Source organism: Oncorhynchus mykiss, chromosome 16, assembly GCF_057628025.1.
Source record: "Oncorhynchus mykiss isolate SJ-2025 chromosome 16, ASM5762802v1, whole genome shotgun sequence".
NCBI classification, from domain to species: domain Eukaryota; kingdom Metazoa; phylum Chordata; class Actinopteri; order Salmoniformes; family Salmonidae; genus Oncorhynchus; species Oncorhynchus mykiss.
Window position 1 is genome coordinate 43,101,022 of NC_143037.1, and position 24,165 is coordinate 43,125,186.

A 24,165-nucleotide genomic window follows, 5' to 3' on the forward strand; every position below is an offset into this window, starting at 1 on the left:
GGAACTAGAAACAGACAGGAGCAAGGGGGAAAACACTGGTAGGCTTAACGAACAAAACAAACTGACAACAGACAAACAGAGAACACAGGTATAAATACACTGGGGATAATGGGGAAGATGGGTGACACCTGGAGGGGGGTGGAGACAAGCACAAAGATAGGTGAAACAGATCAGGGTGTGACACTTCATTCTCATTCACCTACAAACAAGCAAGATTTCTGCCTCTCACAGACCTGTAACTTTTTCTTTAAGAGGCTCCTCCTCCTCTCCTCTTGTTACCTGTATTAATGGCACCTGTTTGAACTTGTTATCAGTATAAAAGACTGTCCACAACCTCAAACAGTCACACTCCAAACTCCACTATGGCCAAGACCAAAAAGCTGTCAAAGGACACCAGAAACAAAATTGTAGACCTGCACTAGGCTGGGAAGACTGAATCTGCAATAGGTAAGCAGCTTGGTTTGAAGAAATCAACTGTGGGAGCAATTATTAGGAAATGGAAGACATACAAGACCACTGATAATCTCCCTCGATCTGGGGCTCCATGCAAGATCTCACCCCGTGGGGTCAAAATGATCAATGAACCACCAACCACATCCACACCCCCACCCCAAACAATCAACACCCCCTCCAAGCCAACCATGCCCACACCTCATTTAGGCTCCTCCGATTAGACCTAAGCCCCTCCTGCCCACCACATGTACCCCACTCCCACAAGTAGGGCCTAAACATGGAAGTCACACATACGCCCAGGCCGTGAGCAGGAAAACAGGCCCAACCCTACCTCTTACACTAGCCCAAGCCAACGGCATGTACCTGACACTCAGCAGGCTCTGCTCACACTTACTGGTCTGAGGCCAAACCACACAACCTACAACTTTGGACACTTTATGGAACACAAAAGCTTCACTATCTCAACCTGGAATATTCAAGGCCTGAGGTCATGTGCCTTTGGCCTAAAAAGCAGGATCCTGGACTTCACCAAAGAAATCAGAAATACAGACATTGTCACCCTACAAGAAACATGGTATAGAGGAGATGAACCCACTGGTTGCCCTCTAGGTTACAGAGAGCTGGTTGTTCAATCCACTAAACTACCAGGTGTGAAACAGGGAAGGGACTCAGGGGGTATGCTAATTTGCTGTAGAGTGGACCTAACTAAATCTATTAAATTAATCAAAACAAGAACATTTTACACTTGGCTAGAAATTCAAAAGGAAATGATCATAACAGAGAAAATGTCCTCCTGTGTACTACCTACAAAGTTGGACATTTACATACACTTAGGTTGGAGTCATTAAAACTTGTTTTTCAACCACTCCACAAATTTCTTGTTAATCAACTATAGTTTTGGCAAGTCGGTTGGGACATCTACTGTGTGCAGGACACAAGTCATTTTTCCAACAATTGTTTACAGACAGATTATATAACGTATAATGCACTGTATCACAATTCCAGTGGGTCAGAAGTTTACATACACTAAGTTGACTGTGCCTTTATACTTCTTGGGACATTTCCAAATGCCTGAAGATACCACATTCATATGTACAAACAATAGTACGCAAGTATAAACACCATGGGACCACGCAGCCGCCATATCGCTCAGGACGGAGATGCGTTCTGTCTCCTAGAGAGGAATGTACTTTGGTGTCAAAAATGCAAATCAATCCCAGAACAACAGCAAAGGACCTTGTGAAGATGCTGGAGGAAACAGGTACAACAGTATCTGTATCCCCAGTAAAACGAGTCTCTTATCGACATAACCTTAAAGGCCGCTCAGCAAGGAAGAAGCCACTGCTCCAAAACCTCCATAAAAAAGACAGACTACGGTTTGCAACTGCACACGGGGACAAAGATCGTACTTTTTGGAGAAATGTCCTCTGGTCTGATGAAACAAAAATAGAACTGCTTGGCCATAATGACCATCGTTATGTTTGGAGGAAAAAGGGGGATACTTGCAAGCCGAAGAACACCATCCCAGCCGTGAAGCATGGGGGTGGTAGCATCACCATCCATTTTGTTGATCCCTGCCTACAGACAGAAACTAAAACAAGAGGCTCCCACGCTGAGGTCTGTCCAACGCTGGTCCGACCAAGCTGACTCCACACTCCAAGACTGCTTCCACCACGTGGACTGGGACATGTTTCGTATTGCGTCAGACAACAACATTGACGAATACGCTGATTCGGTGTGCGAGTTCATTAGAACGTGCGTTGAAGATGTCGTTCCCATAGCAACGATTAAAACATTCCCTAACCAGAAACCGTGGATTGATGGCAGCATTCGCGTGAAACTGAAAGCGCGAACCACTGCTTTTAATCAGGGCAAGGTGTCAGGTAACATGACCGAATACAAACAGTGCAGCTATTCCATCCGCAAGGCTATCAAACAAGCTAAGCGTCAGTACAGAGACAAAGTAGAATCTCAATTCAACGGCTCAGACACAAGAGGCATGTGGCAGGGTCTACAGTCAATCACGGACTACAGGAAGAAATCCAGCCCAGTCACGGACCAGGATGTCCTGCTCCTAGGCAGACTAAATAACTTTTTTGCCCGCTTTGAGGACAATACAGTGCCACTGACACGGCCTGCAACGAAAACATGCGGTCTCTTCTTCACTGCAGCCGAGGTGAGTAAGACATTTAAACGTGTTAACCCTCGCAAGGCTGCAGGCCCAGACGGCATCCCCAGCCGCGCCCTCAGAGCATGTGCAGACCAGCTGGCCGGTGTGTTTACGGACATATTCAATCAATCCCTATACCAGTCTGCTGTTCCCACATGCTTCAAGAGGGCCACCATTGTTCCTGTTCCCAAGAAAGCTAAGGTAACTGAGCTAAACGACTACCGCCCCGTAGCACTCACTTCCGTCATCATGAAGTGCTTTGAGAGACTAGTCAAGGACCATATCACCTCCACCCTACCTGACACCCTAGACCCACTCCAATTTGCTTACCGCCCAAATAGGTCCACAGACGATGCAATCTCAACCACACTGCACACTGCCCTAACCCATCTGGACAAGAGGAATACCTATGTGAGAATGCTGTTCATCGACTACAGCTCGGCATTCAACACCATAGTACCCTCCAAGCTCGTCATCAAGCTCGAGACCCTGGGTCTCGACCACGCCCTGTGCAACTGGGTACTGGACTTCCTGACGGGCCGCCCCCAGGTGGTGAGGGTAGGCAACAACATCTCCTCCCCGCTGATCCTCAACACTGGGGCCCCACAAGGGTGCGTTCTGAGCCCTCTCCTGTACTCCCTGTTCACCCACGACTGCGTGGCCACGCACGCCTCCAACTCAATCATCAAGTTTGCGGACGACACAACAGTGGTAGGCTTGATTACCAACAACGACGAGACGGCCTACAGGGAGGAGGTGAGGGCCCTCGGAGTGTGGTGTCAGGAAAATAACCTCACACTCAACGTCAACAAAACTAAGGAGATGATTGTGGACTTCAGGAAACAGCACAGGGAACACCCCCCCTATCCACATCGATGGAACAGTAGTGGAGAGGGTAGCAAGTTTTAAGTTCCTCGGCATACACATCACAGACAAACTGAATTGGTCCACTCACACAGACAGCATCGTGAAGAAGGCGCAGCAGCGCCTCTTCAACCTCAGGAGGCTGAAGAAATTCGGCTTGTCACCAAAAGCACTCACAAACTTCTACAGATGCACAATCGAGAGCATCCTGGCGGGCTGTATCACCGCCTGGTACGGCAACTGCACCGCCCTCAACCGTAAGGCTCTCCAGAGGGTAGTGAGGTCTGCACAACGCATCACCGGGGGCAAACTACCTGCCCTCCAGGACACCTACACCACCCGATGTTACAGGAAGGCCATAAAGATCATCAAGGACATCAACCACCCGAGCCACTGCCTGTTCACCCCGCTATCATCCAGAAGGCTAGGTCAGTACAGGTGCATCAAAGCTGGGACCGAGAGACTGAAAAACAGCTTCTATCTCAAGGCCATCAGACTGTTAAACAGCCACCACTAACATTGAGTGGCTGCTGCCAACACACTGACACTGACACTGACTCAACTCCAGCCACTTTAATAATGGGAATTGATGGGAAATGATGTAAATATATCACTAGCCACTTTATTAAACAATGCTACCTTATATAATGTTACTTACCCTACATTATTCATCTCATATGCATACGTATATACTGTACTCTATATCATCGACTGCATCCTTATGTAATACATGTATCACTAGCCACTTTAACTATGCCACTTTGTTTACATACTCATCTCATATGTATATACTGTACTCGATACCATCTACTGTATCTTGCCTATGCTGCTCTGTACCATCACTCATTCATATATCCTTATGTACATATTCTTTATCCCCTTACACTGTGTATAAGACAGTGGTTTTGGAATTGTTAGTTAGATTACTTGTTGGTTATTACTGCATTGTCGGAACTAGAAGCACAAGTATTTCGCTACACTCGCATTAACATCTGCTAACCATGTGTATGTGACAAATAAAATTTGATTTGATTTGATCATGTTGTGGGGGTGCTTTGCTGCAGGAGGGACTGGTGCACTTCACAAAATAGATGGCATCATGAGGCAGGAAAATTATGTGGATATATTGAAGCAACATCTCAAGACATCAGTCAGGAAGTTAAAGCTTGTTCGCAAATGTGTTTTCCAAATGGACAATGACCCCAAGCATACTTCCATACTTCAAGTTGTGGCAAAATGGCTTAAGGACAACAAAGTCAAGGTATTGGAATGGCCATCACAAAGCCTTGACCTCAATCCTATAGAAAATTTGTTGCAGAACTGAAAAAGCGTGTGCGAGAAAGGAGGCCTACAAATCTGACTCAGTTACACCAGCTCTGTCAGGAGGGCCAAAATGCACCCAACTTATTGTGGGAAGCTTGTGGAAGGTTACCCGAAACGTTAGACCCAAGTTAAACAATTTAAAGGCAATGCTACCAAATACTAATTGAGTCTATGTAAACTTCTGACCCACTGGGAATGTGATGAAATAAATAAAAGCTGAAATAAATAATTCTCTCCACTATTATTCTGACATTTCACATTCTTGTGGTGATCCTAACTGACCTAAGACAGGGAATTTTTACTAGGAATAAATGTCAGGAATTGTGAAAAACTGAGTTTAAATGTATTCAGCTAAGGTGTATGTAAACTTCCGACTTCAAGTGTATATCCCCCCACTAGAATCCCCATATTTTAATGAAGACAGCTTCTCCATCCTGGATGGGGAAATCATATAATTTCCAGACCCAGGGACATGTACTGGTCTGTGGTGGCCTAAATGCCAGAACTGGACAAGAACCTGACACCATCTGTACACAGGGGGACAAACACCTTAGACCTTAGACATCTTAGACTACCAGAACCCACTGGAATCCTCCAATTACATTGAATGAACTACAGGACAAAATACAAACCCTCTAACCCAAAAAGGCCTGTGGTGTTGATGGTATCGTCAATGAAATGATAAAATATACAGACAACAAATTCCAATTGGCTATACTTAAACTCTTTAACATCATCCTTAGCTCTGGCATCTTCCCCAGTATTTGGAACCAAGGCCTGATCACCCCAATCCACAAAAGTGGAGACAAATTTGTCGCCAATTACTACCGTGGGATATGCGTCAACAGCAACCTTGGGAAAATCCTCTGCATTATTTTTAACAGTAGACTCTTACATTTCCTCAGTGAAAACAATGTACTGAGCAAATGTCAAATTGGCTTTTTACCAAATTACTGTACAACAGACCACGTGTTCACCCTGCACACCCTAATTGACACGCATACAAACAAAAACAAAGGCAAAATCTTCTCATGTTTTGTTGATTTCAAAAAAGCCTTTGACTCAATTTGGCATGAGGGTCTGCTAGGAGGAAAACATACGACAATATAAAATCCATGTACACAAACATTCTCAAAAAACACACACATTTCTTTCCACAGGGCCGTGGGGTGAGACAGGGATGCAGCTTAAGCCCCACTCTCTTTAACATATATATCAACGAATTGGCTAGGGCACTAGAACAGTCTGCAGCACCCGGCCTCACCCTACTAGAATTTGAAGTCAAATGTCTACTGTTTGCTGATGATCTGGTGCTTCTGTCACCAACCAAGGAGGGCCTACTACAGCAGCACCTATATCTTCTGCACAGATTCTGTCAGACCTGGGCCCTGACAGTAAATCTCAGTAAGACAAAAAATAATGTTGTTCCAAAAAAGGTCCAGTCGCCAGGTCCACAAATACAAATTCTATCTAGACACCGTTGCCCTAGAGCACACAAAAAACTATACATACCTCGGCTTAAACATCAACGCCACAGGTAACTTCCACAAAACTGTGAACTAGCTTATAGTCAAGGCAAGAAGGGTATTTTACGGCATACCATCCTTTTGATGGCAAACTATTGTTTGCACAGACTCAGTGAAAGGCCGCCGTAGGCAGACTTGGCTCTCATGAGAAGATAGGCTATGTGCACACTGCCCACAAAATGAGGTGAAAACTGAGCTGCACTTCCTAACACGCTGCCAAATGTATGACCATATTAGAGACACATGTTTCCCTCAGATTACACAGATCCTCAAAGAATTTGAAAATAAACCCAATTTTGATTAATTCCATATCTACTGGGTGAAATACCACAGCGTGACATCACAGCAGTAAGATGTGTGACCTGTTACTACAAACCCCATTGTAAATACAATTCATGTTTACGTTAATTTGCTATTGGCACATCGTTACAACACTGTAGACAGACATACTATGACATTTGCAATGTCTTTATTCTTTTGGAACTTCTGTGAGTGTAATGTTTAGTGTTACAGTTTTTCTCAATTGCTAAAACACCATTTCTGAAACCTTGCTCCATTTCCTGAAAACATTAAACACAAAACCTCATCGTCAAGCACTATTTACAAAACCTCTGACTCCTCTTGCAAAATGAAACATTCACCTCAAAACAGTTTTACCTGTGTTCAAAATCAAACACTGCTCTCAAATCATAAACAAAGTGATCAAAATGATATACACTCTCAAGCAGTCAGTAAATAATACACCGAAAAATAGAAAACACATTGTTCAAAACATACAATTCTCAGGGAGAAGTACATTTTTAATCTAAAAAAATATTCAGATTTTTCCGTCATTTTCTTTTGATGAACGAAAACATGTTCTATCATAGTAGCTCAAAATTGATCAGAAATTACTACTCTGCTTTGCTCTTTGCAATTTTGTTTTTTGTTCTTCCTCCTCCTTGTACCCCTATTTTTACAGTACTGTACCCTGCATCTCACAAACTTGTTCTTTGTCTCTGTGATACTGTAATTCGTGTTCTTTGTTGATATGAACCTGCAACCAGTCAAAATCTATTGAGCAGTCAGTACTGTTACAGTTTTTTTTTGATTGCTTAAGCACGATTTTCAAAACAGGGCCCGTGTTTTCAAAACACTACACACAATTAGCACAACCACACACCCAAGTAGCAAAACACTACAGATCCTTTGCAAAATTAAACACTCTTGTAAAAACTATGCACTTCTTTTTAAAAACAACACTTTGTTACCATATGAAACACACACGTTTCACATTACTATACTCTGTTTACACGAGTTACACTCTGCTGTGATAAACCTAAAACACTTTTAGCACTTCTACTTCCCTATGATTAGAGTAGGCTACTATCAACAAAGTACAAATATAATGTAAATTCACCAAACACTACACAAGACCAATGTTGTAGACTGAAGAAACTAATTTATTTCTCAACACGCCCAAAATGTTGACATGGAGATTCATAATACTGTAACCAAACGTCACTTTACATATTGTAAGTTCAAAAAAATAAATACAAAAATAACTAGACATTGTCTCTTCGCCTAGCTGGATCTGGCCAGAGAATTTCATCAACATCGCAGGCAATGTTGTCATTAGCAAGACACCTTGGAAAGAAATGTCTTGAACGACGAATCCATCCTTGCATTGCTGCTACCTCCATATGGTCACAGCCCACAGCCCTGGCTTGGATGAGGGGTACCTCAGCCTGGAACGGAGATCATATACCTTCCACCGCCATGCCGAGAAAAAAATATTCTATAGGGTTGAGGAATGTAGAGTATGGTGGAAGATATAGGACTGTGAAATGTGGATGTTGCTGAAACCAGTTCTGAACCAGAGCAGAGCGGTGGAAAGACACATTGTCCCAGACAACAATGTATTGCATATGATCGATTTGATTTGCTGCTGTTATGTTGTGCAATTGGTCCAAGAATGTAAGTATGCGTGCTGTGTTGTAAGGGCCCATATGGGCATGGCGGTGGAGGACCCCATTCTGTGTAATGGCTGCACGTTGCCCTGGGACATTGACTACAGCCCTGTGGCCAATGATGTTTCTTCCCCTCCTTCGTGTACTCGTCAGGTTGAACCCAGCCTCATCTACGTAAATGAACTCATGCTGGATCTCCTCTCCATCCATTCGTAAAACTCTGAAAAACAGTGTCAGGCAAAATTGTGTAGTTCAGTGTAGATCTAGTATACATATTACAGTACAGTAAAATATTATGAGACAGTATGCAAGATCACACTGCTAAAGTGAATACATACCTCTGCATAATCATGCCGCAGTCGTTTCACCCTTTCGGAATGGTGCTCGAAAGGCACTCGATAAATTTGCATCATTTGAATATGTTATTTGTTTAGGATGCGTGCCAGTGTTGATGTTGAGACCTGATGGATATCGTTGAAAATGGCGTAGTTATTGACAATGTTAGCTTGGAGCTGCTTGAGTGTTATAGCATTGTTGGCCAAAACCATGTTTACTATCTCCCTCTCTTGCTGTTCTGTGAACATAGGAGGCCTTCCCCCTTGTCGTCCCTGACTCTCAATCCTATGTAGAAAAAAAACAGTATACAATAGTACAGTAATTTCACAGGAAAAGGTAACAGAAGTGCTGATAGTGCATAGACTACTGTACTGTAAGCAGTTACTGAAACCATGCAGATGTTTTTGATATGATGGTATTTTTACAATACCTATTTTCCAGTCTAAATGTTCTCATCACACTTGCCACTGTATATCGGCTGAGATTTGGCTGTACTCGCAGTCCAGCCTCCCTCAGCGTCAGGCTGTGGTTGACAACGTGGTCAACCAGTGTTGCGCGGATCTCATTTGTCAGATTCGGTCCTCTTTGAGCACCTTCTTGTCTTCCTCTTCCTCCCCTTCCTCCTCCTCCTCCTCCTCGTCCTCGTCCTCCTCGTTCTCCTTGTCCTCCTCGTCCTCCTCCTCGTCCTCCTCGTTCTCCTCGTCTTCCTCATTCTCCTCCTCGTCCTCCTCCTCCTCCTCGTCTTACTCTTTCTCTGACTCTTTCCATTGTGCTTGAAGACCGATGAACTCACCTGCTGCTTTTTATAGTGCTTATACACCTGATTGGTGTGTCTACAATTGAGCAAACGAGTGTTTGCACACCAGATGACTGTGTTGAACCAATTGGTTGGACGGTGTGGTAATCTGACAGTCAGTGCTTTGGGATTGCAAGGACGTGACTTCATGATAGATTTTTGTGTGTAATGTATGTTAAGCGTGTTTAGTGTTTTGCAAATCACTGTGTGTAGAGTTTTGCAACAAGTGTGCGGTTGACAATGTGCTTATAGTTGTGCAAATATGGGTTGATGTTTTTCTTCTTGAGTGTAAGGTTTTGCTAATAGTGTACTACTTTTAATTTTAGTGTGTAAGCAATCCAAAAAAACTGCAATAAATGGAAAGCACAATGTTCAGGGCCATACAATTTGTCCATTGTACAGTATACAGCCTACAATGCACTGTACTACAGTCTCCATTCTCTGACTTTCTCCTTCCCACCTTCAACAACCTGTTTGCTCTCTGAACGGGTTTATATTGGTTGTGTCGCATCATTTGAAACAGGTTAAATCAATTTTGAGTGGTTGTGTTCAATCAATGACATGTGATCTCTATTTGTATTTGATTGTTGCCACTTGTGTTTGCCAGTATGGATGACACGTGCGTTAGAGTGCAGAATGTGTTTTGATAATGAGAATGTGTTTAGAGTTTTGCTGAAAAGTCTAAGTCAGATCTGCAAATTGTGTTTTACCATGTGAAATGGTTTAAGGTATTGACAACAGACTGCATAATTAGCTTTATGAGTCCAGGCAACTGAGAACTTTGTTCAGCCAATGGGTTTTAGTGTTTTAGCAATTGAGAAAAACTGTAATTTGTATTGTTTATTTCACTTTTGTTTATTACATACTTCACTTTCTTTGGCAATGTTAACATATGTTTCCCATGGCAATAAAGCCCTTGAATTGAATTTAGAGAGAGAGAGAGAGAGAGAGAGAGAGAGAGAGAGAGAGAGAGAGAGAGAGAGAGAGAGACACATACAGAGATAGAGAGGGTTCCCCATACCCAGCTAGGGACCAGTAGCAGCAGGTAAACATCCCCTCTGGCACCCAGCCCCAGGTCTCACTTATAGCCCACTGTTAGTATTCAGAGTGAGGTCCTTTGATTAGAAGGAAGGGTAAAATCATCAATAAAAAATCATCAATTATGTAACAGATTAACGACTTCCTCGCCCCCACTTCTGTCAGATCTCTCCACCCCCGACCCCCGACCCCCGACCTGACATCTCCGCACACCAGCTTGGCCACCACACACACCAACACCCACTCTTTGGTCTACTTGTGTATCTAGAAAATACAGGAACAACCAAATATGGCCTGGAGTTCATTATTAAAACACTACACTGTTAACCTTTTGTAATATGAAACCATTGGAACATTTGCTTCCATGCCTGTCCTTTGTTGTTCCATGTATTTAGTCCCTCCTCTTTCTAATCACAGTCCCTAGAGACTAAAGTTGTTCATATCTGTTATCTCCCCAATGGTGTGTGTGTGTGTATGTGTGTTGTTCTCATCTGTTATATTCCCCACAGCCATCGTCCCCAGGCGCAACGATCTTTAAAGTTTATATAAATTAAAAATGAATGGCTTGTACAGATGCGGTATGCTGTGATTCACAAAACATCCATTGTAGTTGAATCTGATTGCCAATCTGAGTATGCTGTAATTGTGAGGCAAAATAGTTGCTGATTTATTTGGCTACTGCTGTTAAACACTGCATTGAGTTGAGTTCAAGTGTTGGTAAGAGATTACGTTTTCATTTTTGAAAAACGGAGCGCTAAAAATGTTTTAATTGGGTATAATAATACACATTTGCATATGAAGGAAACACCAAACTATCAAAAATTGTGCATTGTGCTTTTGACATTTCCCAGAAAACAAACGCTTCAACAAATGACTGATACCATGCTTCACACACTTCAATCAATATTCTTCTTCCTTGTGAGGAAAAGAATCATATCCTTTGGGTCTAATGTCATGCTTGAGGAAAGTTGCAGAATTGACCATTGTTGGCAATGGCTGTCAGAAGCGTTTAAGTAAAGATTTAGCAGCAGAGAAAGCAATTTAAAAAGACGTTTGGAAACACAGACCCACAAACACACTCACACCCATACACACACACCGAGAGACTGACTGCCAATCACTTTGGCATCTTTAGCGGATTGAATTGTGATGAAACAATCCCACATTTCTTCTTCTCTCTCGCTAGGCGGCTGGACAACATGGCCTCCACAAATGGACACGGACACACATACACTTATTTGAGTCATGGACTTATTTTATGGCTGCAGCAATCAACTCGTGAGTCACGACAGACTCATTCACATTACTTTGCTGGGTTCAATTAGGTCAAACCTGCATATAAATCAGAAATTTACTTTCAATTCCCTCACACAGTAAACAAATGTTCTAAAATTGGCCTCAGAGCAACTATGCTGGACATGCATTTACATTCAAATTTAGCATTCATTTGATGTTTTGGTTTTTGAAAGGGGGGGGGAGAATTTCAATTTCCTTATGTATTATCTGAGTATAAAAAAAGTGCAGGTATGTTCATCTGAATAATATAGTGTATTCATCTTCATACTTATTTTCTTAGATCCATCCATCACTCATCAGAGAGCATAGGCCACCGGTGACTCCTTTCTCCCGCTCTCTCTTTCCCTAATCAACTCTGCACGTAGGCAGCAGCTCAATTTGCTCTCTCCAAGACATCCATCCGCGTAGTCTCGTGGCGCTGTGGCAGCTCCTATCTCTGTCGTCTAATGACTTCCTAGATGGATCGTCAATGACCATTACAATTAAGCAATCAAGAGGACAGGGCACCATGAGGAGACAAACTATTTTGCAGTGAATGAGGGCAGAGCAAACAGTATTCAAGTCAGCCAAAGAGAGAGATAGTGAGCAATACAGTTCCACGTGGTACTGTCTTTGAAACTCATATGTTGGTCCCAACCTGTTGAAAAATGAAACCGTTGGGCCTATATATGAATCATCTCCAACCGATGGATAGTCCTACAGTCCTTACCACAACTATTTGAAAATAAGAAACACAGCTGAAATCATAAGACCAGCATCCGTTGAACTTCACAAGCCTACCAATCAGATTTGTGTAATGTCGCCTATCAAAGAATAGGACCATGGAACGTTTGGGGACGCTGAATGGATCATGGTGTTCTTTTTTCGGATGACAGCTAGGCGCCATTGGCTCCATTTTAACATCCTGATCATTATCATCATCAGTGGTATGACTATGGGGATACACGAGAATGTGATATAAGACGTCGAGACCCCACCTACGTTTCTGAAGCTGATTGGACTCGCGCAGATACACAGCTATGATTTAATAAACAGAATAGTGGACACATCACTCTGTCCTCGCGGATCTCGTCGCTGCACTGCAGGAGCTATCCGAATCATCGTTTCGCTCTCACCACCAAGCATCCGCACCCGGGTGCGCGCACGGTCTTCTCCAACTGTCTCTAACATAATATTCATAGTCGAATATTACCACGTCGGAAAACAGGTAAATATATATATATTTTTTTATAGATCTATACCGTATTTGGTTTGTTATAGAGCCTATTTCAAGTTATTCCGAATGTATTTGTCCATCAATTGGATGGCGGGAGTTTTGCAGGGACATTTGGAGACGCAACGAATCAACTTTGTCTGCAAGCTGAACAACAAAAACATTTCGGACTTTTTCTATAGGCCTATAGCCTACATGATAGCGTAATTGTTGTAGCCTATTCGGAAAACATATCTACAAATCAAATGACTGTCAAGGTTTAGTAATATAGCCTTTCATTTCACAATAAATGGAAAACATTCCGTGCGCATTACGCACAATTTAAAACCAGTTTATCACTACATTTTAGAAGAGAAACGAATGTTTAGGCCTGCTGTTGCAGTCTTCTAGTCTATTATTCATTGTGTATTTTCAATGTCAAGTCCGTTTCATACTTGGTGCGCGTTTGCTGGTTTCCGCTGAGCTCTAATGAAGCATTTTGCAGCTTGTAAGTTATTTATTCTAATGCGTCAAAAAAATGTATCTCTAAATGTTGATATTATTGTCAACCCAACATCACAGCTTGTCTAGGCTACAGGTGGTGTTAATAAGAAGATGAAAAACGGATTGTTGCTGGTGGCTCTGTTCCTCGTCATGAAACTCCGCTCAAGCCAGTCCAGCTGCGAGGAGCCTGCTGCTGGGGCGCTCAGATCAACTGCTGACTCAGAGGTAAGGAAGTTTCTCATCCAACCGTATCTATTTAACCCTCATATGGTAACGTACATTTGTATTTTATTTTATTTATCTAGGTATATAATGGTTTAAAACATAACTGTGAATTCAAAGCAAATGACTGTAGGGGTCGGATCAAATTATCATCCCGATTATTATTTTGGGGGGGGGACTGATTTCATGTCTACGAATGAGAGAAAACGATGCTTATTAATGGCATATCATCGTTGTCTTTACAGGATACTCCAGGTCTTGAAAACCTCAAGCGGACCATTCTGAAGAGATATAACGACCTAGATTATGACAGCTTTGTTGGGCTGATGGGTAGAAGGGGCGCTGGTAAGCTTCAGCTCTGTCTCTGCGTCTTACCATCAATCAATCAAAGTTAAGACCCTCAGCAGACAACAGTTGTCTCGGTGCTTGACTTGGACTGTTATAGGTTCCTGTACTCATTTTGGGTTCCGGTACTGTTTATATTTAAGTGCAGGAGCGCCACTATACTTTTGAGCTAATATTCTGTAAGAGGAACAGGAGATCAAGCAGTAGATAATTGGAGGTGCAGGTACTCAGCTCCGGTGAGCTCCTGCCCAATTCATGCACTGAGTCATCTTTGATGATGTATAGAGGGGGTTATACTGATACTGTGTCACTGAGACTTCTCTGTTTTGTGTCCTAGTCTTTATTTACTCAAACATGTTCAATGTTGAAGCAGGAGTTCACTGCAGGGAAATTACAGTATTCACACTACTAATTTACTTTTTTATTGAATAAACAATTTTATTGGGTTTTATGCATTTTTTACAATTGACTTGCTTTTTCACAGATATTTATGAAGTACCTCCCTCTCCACATAAAAGTAAGGAATAACCATTGATTTACTGTTTGTTTTACACATCAATAGGAATGTTATTAGCTTTTAACAGAACAATCATGACCAATGTAACTTAATATACTGCGAACAGCGGCATTTGATAATGATTTAACCGTGTTTGTCACAGGAGAGATGGATGATGTCTTTGTTGGGCTTATGGGCAGAAGAAACTTGGAACAAGGTGAGTGCGGGTGGGTGGGCGGGCGGGCATGAGAATCTAATCTAATCTAATCTAATGGTCCTCTGCAGCTGGGTTTGTGTGGCTCAGTTGATAAGAGTGCGGTACTAGCAATAAACACCAAGGTCATGGGCTCATTCATACAGGGATCATATTTTAAAGTTGCTTTGGATAAAAGCATACATTACCTGCAGTCAAATGACCAAAACGCCCTCCAGTGGCCTCATGCGTGGAATGTTATTCATATTTTTCATCGTTAGTACACTTTTTTTTTTTACGCTGAAAATCAGGTGTTTCTATGTCAAGCGGTTTTGTTATAATTCAGTCTTCTGTGATGTATATGAAGAGTAATATTGCGATGCAAACTAATAATGTAATACATTTCAACTCTATATCTGACATGGTACAGGTGTCTTTTCTTAAGCCAATCGCCATGTGTGTGAGGTGTATACTTTTGTTTCAAAGTAGATGTGTTTAAGACTAGCAAAAAAAAACACTCAGTGTGACCCTGATTTAGTCCACTGCACTAAAGGGTTAATTCATCTATACCTCCATAATAATCCAATGTGCAGTGGAGATAAAGCTTTTTTCCCCCCCCAGCTCAGTGACCCAGTGTGTGTTCTCTCTAACAGGCAACATGCGTCCTTTGACAAAGGAGGCATACCCTGAGACAAGAAGAGGAGGCTTATTCTTTAATAAGTGCAGACTGAGGTGTGTGCGTGTGAGGCATTTGCTCTCCCATATCATTTAGTAGACTCCATGCATTTTATGCTACGCAGGTTTCCACATATGCCTTTAAATACAGTACATGTGTCAGCATTAGCTCATCTCTCTACGCAGTACGCTCTTAGATAAAAGGTGGTGTCTCCAACTTTAAAGGGTTCTTCGGGCTGTCCCCATAGGAGAACCATTTGAAGAACTGTTTTTGGTTCCAGGTAGAACCCTTTTGGGTTCAACATAGAACCCTTTCTACAGAAGGTTCTACATGGAACCCAAAAGGGTTCTCCTATGGGGAGAGCAGAAGAACCCTTTTGGAACCCTATTTTTCTCAGAGTGTAGAATACATTGAATAAAAATAAGTTATCAAGTGCTTTATATTTTCTCACGTTCTGCGTTGCATTAAACAATACTAGAAACTTTACTGATGATAAATGTCTAACTAAAAATCCACTGTTACTTTTTTGATCCAGGTTTCGGCGTGGGCTGTAGACAAGACATTCATCCAGACCCATCCCTAACATCCAGCCAAGGCAAAACCCCTTTTCAGAAGATTGGAGTTATTATTATACAATACAGAAAAGAAACAACTATTTATTTTACAAAACAAAGTATTTGCGAAAACATCTATGGAATTTAAACTGACCAAAATCAACCTGCTACTGTAACATGTGCCCGATGGGTTGTCATAGTAACTAATAGCTATAATGTATTACCTGAAAGAAATCAGTAACAGTCCCATCTGATAAGAACTATTTCTTTACCATATGTTTGTGATTCAAATTAAAGAAATAATCAAATGTGGCAACAATACTGACAATTCATTGAAAAATATTTGGTTACAACATTTTAAATCTACCATCATAGCAACGAGAATTCAAAGTGCCGGAATATGTAACCCAAAATGAACATTAAGTAGTACTGTACAAAAAAATACTTTAGTACTGTAGTTATAGTAAGTATAATCTACCCCACTTTAAGGCCATTCAACTGCTTAGCAGATAATCTAGAATAAATGGGAAAAACATATGGCCATTACATTTGACATGAAATACACTCACACTTAGCTACACCACAGAGCAATGTAATACCAATCAAAAATGTGCTCTATCAGCTTGACCTGACGCCGAAAACCTCCGATTCTGCCGAAAACCTCGACAACGTTAAGAAACAACCATTGTTCAGTGCACGCATATAAAGGTCCCTTCATATTTCTCTAAAAGTGCAATACCAATATAGAATTGAATAGTTATGGACAGTCAATTAGGGAATGGAATACAGGAGCACTGTTAGTTGTGGAAATGATGATTTTCCAAATCAACATCTAAGACACAGAAATTCTTGATATCATGCTATAGGAAATGTCCAGGTCAGAATGTTTTTATGCAGCGTGGGCCTCATGAAGTAAAATACAGATGCATGGTCACTAACGGCATACTATTGGAATTCAAACAGAATATCAGATAAAACAACAACAGATATTGATAAAAAACAGTTAACCCATTCAGGTAAAAAGTTGTACAGTATATGGATGAATAAAATCCCCCACAACCAATTAAACCTGGACTGTGGTGGAACTGGTGCACAACGTTGGAAATATCGAACCTGTTCCTGGCATGACCATTTCACAAGTCCTGTTCCCAATCACACACAACACACTCCCGATACCACCTTAAAAAAACACATTCAAACGCTTCAAACCTGTTCCTGGCATGACCATTTCACAAGTCCTGTTTCCAATCACACACAACAACACACTCCCGATACCACCTTAAAAAAACACATTCAAACGCTTCAAACCTGTTCCTGGCATGACCATTTCACAAGTCCTGTTTCCAATCACACACAACAACACACTCCCGATACCACCTTAAAAAACCACATTCAAACACTTCAAATCAAACCGTCCCAAATGACACCAAGTGGAAGTTAGGCGTCGACCCAAAGAGAATCACTGCTGTCTCTCCTGTGTGACTGCAGTCCTGTTATTGTCCATGGGGATTTGACTTTCCCTCGCAGCCCCTTTATATGACACTGCCTCCATTTTGGACTGGTCTCCACCACCAACAACAATAACACCAGCTGGTATTGTCCCTCTACCAGCTGCCCCCACAGTGGCCATTTCCGGCTGGGCCAGCCGCTCCACCAGGCCCTGGGGTAGTGGAGGTCTGTAGCGGTATCTGTAGCCGTAGGCACGGAGGTGGTAGGTCCAGTACTCCAGCGTGTACATCAGCTCTGCGTCCACATAGTGGAAGGATACTGCCAGGTCTGAGCAGCACTGGGGACCCTGGAGGAAAATAGCAAACTGAGCACTATAAAACTTGCTATATGGCCTTCCACTGTATCTTTTGACAGAATCCCACCCTTAAAACACACACCTGTGACATATGCACACGCGTACACACGCACACACACACAGCAATACAGCTCGGAACACACACGCTTACTCCTCTGTAGCATACATCAGATCGCTTAAACAGCTGTTTAAAATGGACTATTGGAGTGTTCACTGTCTATTTCACATTCCTGCAAGTATATTTGACTGGGGGAAAACCTAATAACACATTTCTGACAGTCATTGTTAAGCAGAGGAGACACTGGCTATGTTTCCTCCACAAAGACACCTGAATGGCTTGTTTACCCCCAGGTGTATTGTCATGTGCCTCGGTGGTCCCTGTCTGATAGACTCATAATAAACGTGTCTCATTTGCATTGCAAAGCACAATGAATTAGCACAAATACATGAAAGAAAATGGGAAATGTTCCTACTGTGGACAGTGCATTGTCTCCACTGCAATCATCCACTTTAGCAATCATCCACTTTAATGTAATTCCTTTCTTTCTATGAAGGCTTTAGAAGGACAGACATCTAACGTTGTCATTTTCACAGTGATATATCCTTCACATAACATGTAGCCTATATTCAGGCTGCTCATCGAAAATAAATGTCTATATTCCATATATTGTACCTAGTTTCAGAGAGGGATTGTGCAAGACAGTGATGCCCTGGTCAAAAAATGCCCTACCTACACTTTAATAGACAAAAAAACCTTGAGCCGCAAATATACAATTGGTGCACAATAGTGTACAGATGGCCATTAATTGAATTAAAGGATTATAAGAGGAAACAAGTTCGAGCTCTTGGAAAACTGTCTTCCTGACCCAGTTTGACCCTCAATTCAATGGTAATCCATTATCTGGGTTCATCTTAAACAGTCTTACATGAATAAGATAGGTACTACAGAGAGAGACTGGAAAGGAAGAAAGAGAGAGAGAGAGAGAGAGAGACTAAGAGCAAGGTGAGCTCTGGCTTGTATCTTAAAAATCAGTGGAACTGAAAGCCAACAAAAGTAACGACAACAAGAGAAGGAGAAAGAGAGAGAGAGCTCAGTGGTGACTGACCTCCACGATGGGGTAGTAGCAGTAGTTCCAGTACCAGAAGCTCTTGGAGAACTTCCCAGTCAGGTGGTGTTCCGGCACGAATGGATGAAACGTCTCCCGCTGCCATGTATCCCTGGAGTCCATGGCCAGAACCCCCATCTTCTCCAGACACTGTCCCAGAGCCAAGTCCTCCACAGAGGTGGTATGGGTACACACCTTGGTCTTGAACCCCTCCACGAACCTCCTGAGGGCCTCCTTACTCAACACATACCCCGCTCCGCCACTCATGTACCCCTGCTTGGCGTAGGGCTTGAAGCGCTTGCCGAAGTAGAGGGGCTCCTCGGGCGTGTGATTGGACAGGACCCAGCGGAGGTTGTCCACCACTACGAAGGTGTCGTCGTCCGCCTTGAGGAACCAGTCGGCTTCGTTCCCATGATGCTCCAGGGCATAGTGGAAGGCCCGGATGGTCTTCCAGTAGAGCTGGTCGCGGCCCTCCCCTGTCCCCAGCCCTACGGTGGGGAAGTCTGGCGAAGAAGAAGAATGCTTTATTGTCCATTTTCCTACTGTTTTTTGCTTTCTAATGCAACCTCCCCCAGAGTCAGTCAGGCACAAAGCACAGAGTCAGCCATTGTGCATCACAGCAGTTAGGGTCATGGGCCTTACTCAAGGGAAACAAGGCACGAGATAGCATCTATATAGGATCCTTTTGACCAGATGTTTCCCGTTGGTTATGGGATTCAAACCGGCCCGCCTCAATACCCTTCTAGGCTACCTGGCTGGGTACCCACCTGGGTCGTCGACAGAGCTCATGAAGACCACCACGTTGCAGTGGCGGCTCCAGGTGGCCTTGACATGGCGGGCCTTGGTCTGCAGGTTACTGGGGCCTGTCATCACCCAGCACAGGATGCGCACCTTTCGGTACAACTCATCTGCCACGCGACTGTCCTCACCTGAAAATCATAGCCACACAACTTTTAAGCTGAAATCCTTAAAGCGGCAATCAGCAGTAGAAACCATAACAAAGCTTTGTCCCCCACCTGTTTCGATAAAAAAAAAAACTAAGGGTAAAGCTTAGCTAATTCATTAGACAGAGCTATGGATGCCGAGGAAGATCCATGATATAAAAATGATCGTTTTAACCATGTTTTGAGGCTATATAATGTTTTTTTACATTTACTTTGTTTACAAACATTGGTGTAAAACAAGCTTATGTTTCGTGTTCTGATGGGTTACGACAGTGTTGAACTAAGCTCATAAGGCATTTACAAGATATAATCTACAAGAATCAATGGGTACACATCACATCAAGTCCAACAATGAATCTAGCAACTGCTGCTTGCCCATCTAATTGGTAGAACCTCCATGATATTACAACAAACACAGTTTTTTTCCCCAACTGACATCACGAGCAATAGAAGAGCAGAATATGTACTGCAATTAGTTTTTACCAAGCTGCCGGAGGCTCCACAAGTTGGTTTCACCAACAAAACAATAACAAAGGCACTGGGGACGAACAGTGCTGCAGTGTTACCTTATACAGGAATATAGTAACACTGTATATTAGTCATATTTACATGGCTAGATGTATGTTTTGGAACTAGTCTATTTTTTCATAATTTAGTGTTTTAATAATTTTGGCAGCCAAGAGGTTCATTTTCGATATTAAAGTACAAAACGTTCACAACGCACTTCTTTCAAACTTCCACACAGATTTACGAGATCTTCAGAGGCACTCCATTTCCTTTCACTGGGATGGGCCTTATTGGGCCTGTGTACCTGTGTGGTGCGGGACGTTGAGATTGATGAGGGCTGCTCTCTCCACACTGGCCTGCCTCTCCTCTGCCACCGCTGCTACTGAGCTGCCCTGGACCCCTCCCAGCACAGGGAGCTCCATGCTCCTCTCAAACCATAGCTGTGTGTTCACATTATAAATATGGTGTGGTACAAGTACAAACAAGTTTACTGACTGATAACACCAAGCATCAAACAGCAACACAGTCAACAGTAACGACAGATGTACTACGTAGGTGCACTAATGCAGGGAGAGAGTACCGTAATTACAGGTGTATACGGATATCTGAATAATAATTACAGAAGTATATTATTGTAATATTATATGGCTACCTGAATAGTTGATATAGGTGTTTAAGGCCACTAGATTATAGATGTGTAACACACCTGGCGCAGGAAGAGGTACAGGCTGAGGGTCCCCACTACGAAACCCAAGTAGAAGCAGAACCTGGAGGCACTCAGACCTTTCATGGTGGTATCCTCCTCTTCCCTCCTCTCCTCCTCCTCCTCCTCCTTCTCCTCTCTAGTACTTCCTGGTCCACTCCAATTACAGCATCTCTTCTGAGATTGGAACACAATGGGATTGAAAAGGCAGAAACATATGTCGACCATTTACTTCACCTATTGTTTTCGTCAGGCACAAAATATTCAGAATATAGCTGATACTAATCTCTATTTATCTTGCATGGAACATGATAGTTCTGTCCAACTGTCTGTATTATATACACACTGAAGGCCAAGTCAGGGGCCTTGTTCTATTTCGTTTTATTTTCCCAGGTAAGTTGACTAAGAACACATTCTCATTTACAGCAACGACCAGGGGAATAGTTACAGGGGAGAGGAGGAGGGATGAATGAATGAGACAATTGAAAGGTGGCCATGATGGTATGATGGCCAGATTGGGAATTTAACCAGGACACCGGGGTTAACACCCCTACTCTTACGATAAGTGCCATGGGATCTTTAGTGACCACAGAGAATCAGGACACCCATTTAATGTCCCATCCGAAAGGCAACTGTCACAGGGCAATGTCCCCAATCACTGGCATGGGGCTTCTTTTTTTTTTAACCAGAGGATCTCTACGGATCAATATTTTTGGGGAACTCAGAGTTTCAACTTATTGTTGAGAGTTAGAATAGTAGAATGCACAAGGTGCAATTTCAATATTTGGTTGTGCATCAGCTAACCTTTTTGAGATTGGTAAATTAGTCTAGTGGAAGGCTATCTAAATTTGTAGTAATCATGGTCGAATTACCGACTGGGGGGCACCCATTCCTTTTACTAGTGACGCTTCATCTTAAAAACGGCAAACATTTCTCTTCACCCTATGACAAAATGTGTAGAATTGCAGAAAATTAGCTGTAAAACTAAAAATTATTTTCTCCGCCCCAGGGAGTGGAATGGAGTGGAATTGCATGATATGAGTTATAAAATAGCAAAATCAACTCTCTACCCCATTGCAAAATATGTAGATTTGCAGCCAAGTGCTTTAAAAACTGAAACGTTTTCTATACGCCACATGGCAAAATGTGTAGAAAATGTTTTGCTCGCAAGGTGTGGGAAACAAAATGTAGTTTAGGGCCCCTAAAATGGTAGAGCCAGCTCGGACTACATGTGTGTGGGTATGGATGTGTGTATGCAGACCCTTGAGCCAATGCAGCCTCCCATGATGAGTTCAGATTTTTTTGTGGCACCCACCCCCCATCTAAATTGCCAATCTCTGTCCTAGTGAGATAAATCTATCCTCTTGTTGTATAAATAACTTTTAGATGAGATTGAAACTACTACAATGGAACAGCAAACAGGAGTGGCTAATGTCTCTGAAACGTCTTTCTAAATGTCTTTCTGACATTCTGCTGTAGCTCAATGGACGACATTCTAACAAATTGGCCACTCCCGTTTGCTGTTTCACTCTAGTAGCATTGAGGTTATATTGAGGTGAGAGACCGCTAATCGTGGACGAGGAAGTTAATAATGTACACTAAGTAGGCCACGCATATCCCCTTAACAGACAGACTCTGCTGCCTGCCTGCCTTAAAAGGACTGAAAAACACGTACAACACAATAATAACACAGAAGCTACGTTGTATACAGTTTAGAGCTATCGTCATTCAACCACTATCTTCTATCTATTATTGGTGGTGTGTGAGAGTTATAAGCAGAGTTTAGATTCATTGCAGGATTCCTAATTCTTCTGAATTGATATTCTTCAGAAATGAAACACAATTATATTCACAACATTGTCATATGACATTTTTACAACAGTAGCCGGTCTTGAATGGAGATTCACTGAGTCAACGTTACAGAGACCGTCAAGACAACATCACCGTGACGCTAATTACCGCTATGATTTTATCACCGTCAAAATCATTTGGATAAAGCAATAGCTTTCCATCAGACAAAGACATTGCATCTGTTTATCACCAGTTATGGTGTCCCGAAATATTATCATTACCTGCGTTTGTTGATCAGAGTCGCTTGTAACCAACGTGAGAAGGAAAACCTCTACGTTGAGTGCATCCTAGACTACAATGAATTCCAAAAGCCTATTGTTTTTCATACATTTCGAGACTAACCGACGGCATAGAACATCACACCATCAACAGAAAGAGTGGGTCAGACCTATATTTAAGTTTGTAAAGCCCCCCCCCCCGTGTATTTAATCGCTCGGGAAATAAAAGACAACATGAGGAGGAACCCTACTGTAAAATCCACATTCTTCAGCATCACGGGGTAATCTCTGAGACCGCAGCATTTGATTTGTTGAAATTGTACTGCTTGTGGCCGGCCTCCTTGCGGTTGAGAGGATCAGCCTGTGCGAGACGCTACACAGAATTAAAAGGATGTTTGAAGCCTGGGTAAAGATCACTTGAAAAAAAAAGTGTAGGTTATTTCGCAATTCCAGATTATTTGTAGGTCAGTGAATCTGCGCATCACCTTGTTCAAACCAATACTCAGAACATTTACATAATCCATTGGATCATTTCTCAATGTTCACTTATTTTGGAGCTAGTCTGTATTAAAAATATATATGCAGCAATTAAACCACGAAATTATACCATTTATAAATGGTATAATTATGTGATATGATTGCGTTTGGCAACGCTGCTCCCTCCATCACCCCAAGATGAATTGTTTGACCACTGTAGTCTTGCTTAACTACACACTTCACTGCTTTGATTGATGCAGCTAAACCACAACTGTCTATCCTAAAATGAACATGCACTTGCAAAAGAAAATTCAAGGAACAAAAATATAAATGCAACATGTAAAGTGTTGGTCCCAGAAATAATCATTACAGACAAAAATGTTGTGCACAAATTTGTTTACATTCCTGTTAGTGATAATTTCTTATTTGCCAAGGTAATCCATTCACTTGACAGGTGTACATGTATATCAAGAAGTGGATTAAACAGCATGATCCTGACACAGGTGCACCTTGTGCTGGGGAAAATAAACGGTCACTCTAAAATGTGCAGTTTTGTCACACAACACAATGCCACAGGTGTCTCAAGTATTGAGGGAGCATGCAACTGGCATGCTGACTGCAG

General features: G+C 42.3%; 2 protein-coding genes across 3 annotated transcripts in view; one reads left to right on the forward strand and one right to left on the reverse strand.

The window, feature by feature from the left end:
* Positions 1-16,252, forward strand: part of tac3a (tachykinin precursor 3a) — a 48,648-nt gene extending 32,396 nt beyond the window's left edge. The window contains exons 1-7 of one of the 2 annotated variants that reach the window (XM_021565858.3): positions 12,032-12,958; positions 13,526-13,672; positions 13,915-14,014; positions 14,499-14,531; positions 14,674-14,727; positions 15,357-15,435; positions 15,915-16,252. In XM_021565858.3, the coding sequence (XP_021421533.1) occupies positions 13,559-13,672; positions 13,915-14,014; positions 14,499-14,531; positions 14,674-14,727; positions 15,357-15,435; positions 15,915-15,933 (399 nt within the window). In that variant the 5' untranslated portion in view covers positions 12,032-12,958; positions 13,526-13,558 and the 3' untranslated portion in view covers positions 15,934-16,252. Of the gene's footprint in view, positions 1-12,031; positions 12,959-13,525; positions 13,673-13,914; positions 14,015-14,498; positions 14,532-14,673; positions 14,728-15,356; positions 15,436-15,914 lie in introns of those variants that run through there. The other variant, XM_090202773.1, reaches the window with a different exon arrangement.
* On the reverse strand, positions 16,011-23,424 carry LOC110491958 (glycoprotein-N-acetylgalactosamine 3-beta-galactosyltransferase 1-B). Its single transcript, XM_021565856.3, has 6 exons — positions 23,070-23,424; positions 21,001-21,174; positions 20,599-20,734; positions 19,611-19,772; positions 18,844-19,346; positions 16,011-17,728 (listed from the first exon to the last, which is right to left on the reverse strand). Exons 2-6 carry the CDS (start codon positions 21,082-21,084, stop codon positions 17,393-17,395), a joined length of 1,221 nt encoding a protein of 406 aa, XP_021421531.2. The 5' UTR covers positions 21,085-21,174; positions 23,070-23,424; the 3' UTR covers positions 16,011-17,392.
* Positions 23,425-24,165: the final 741 nt, after the last annotated feature.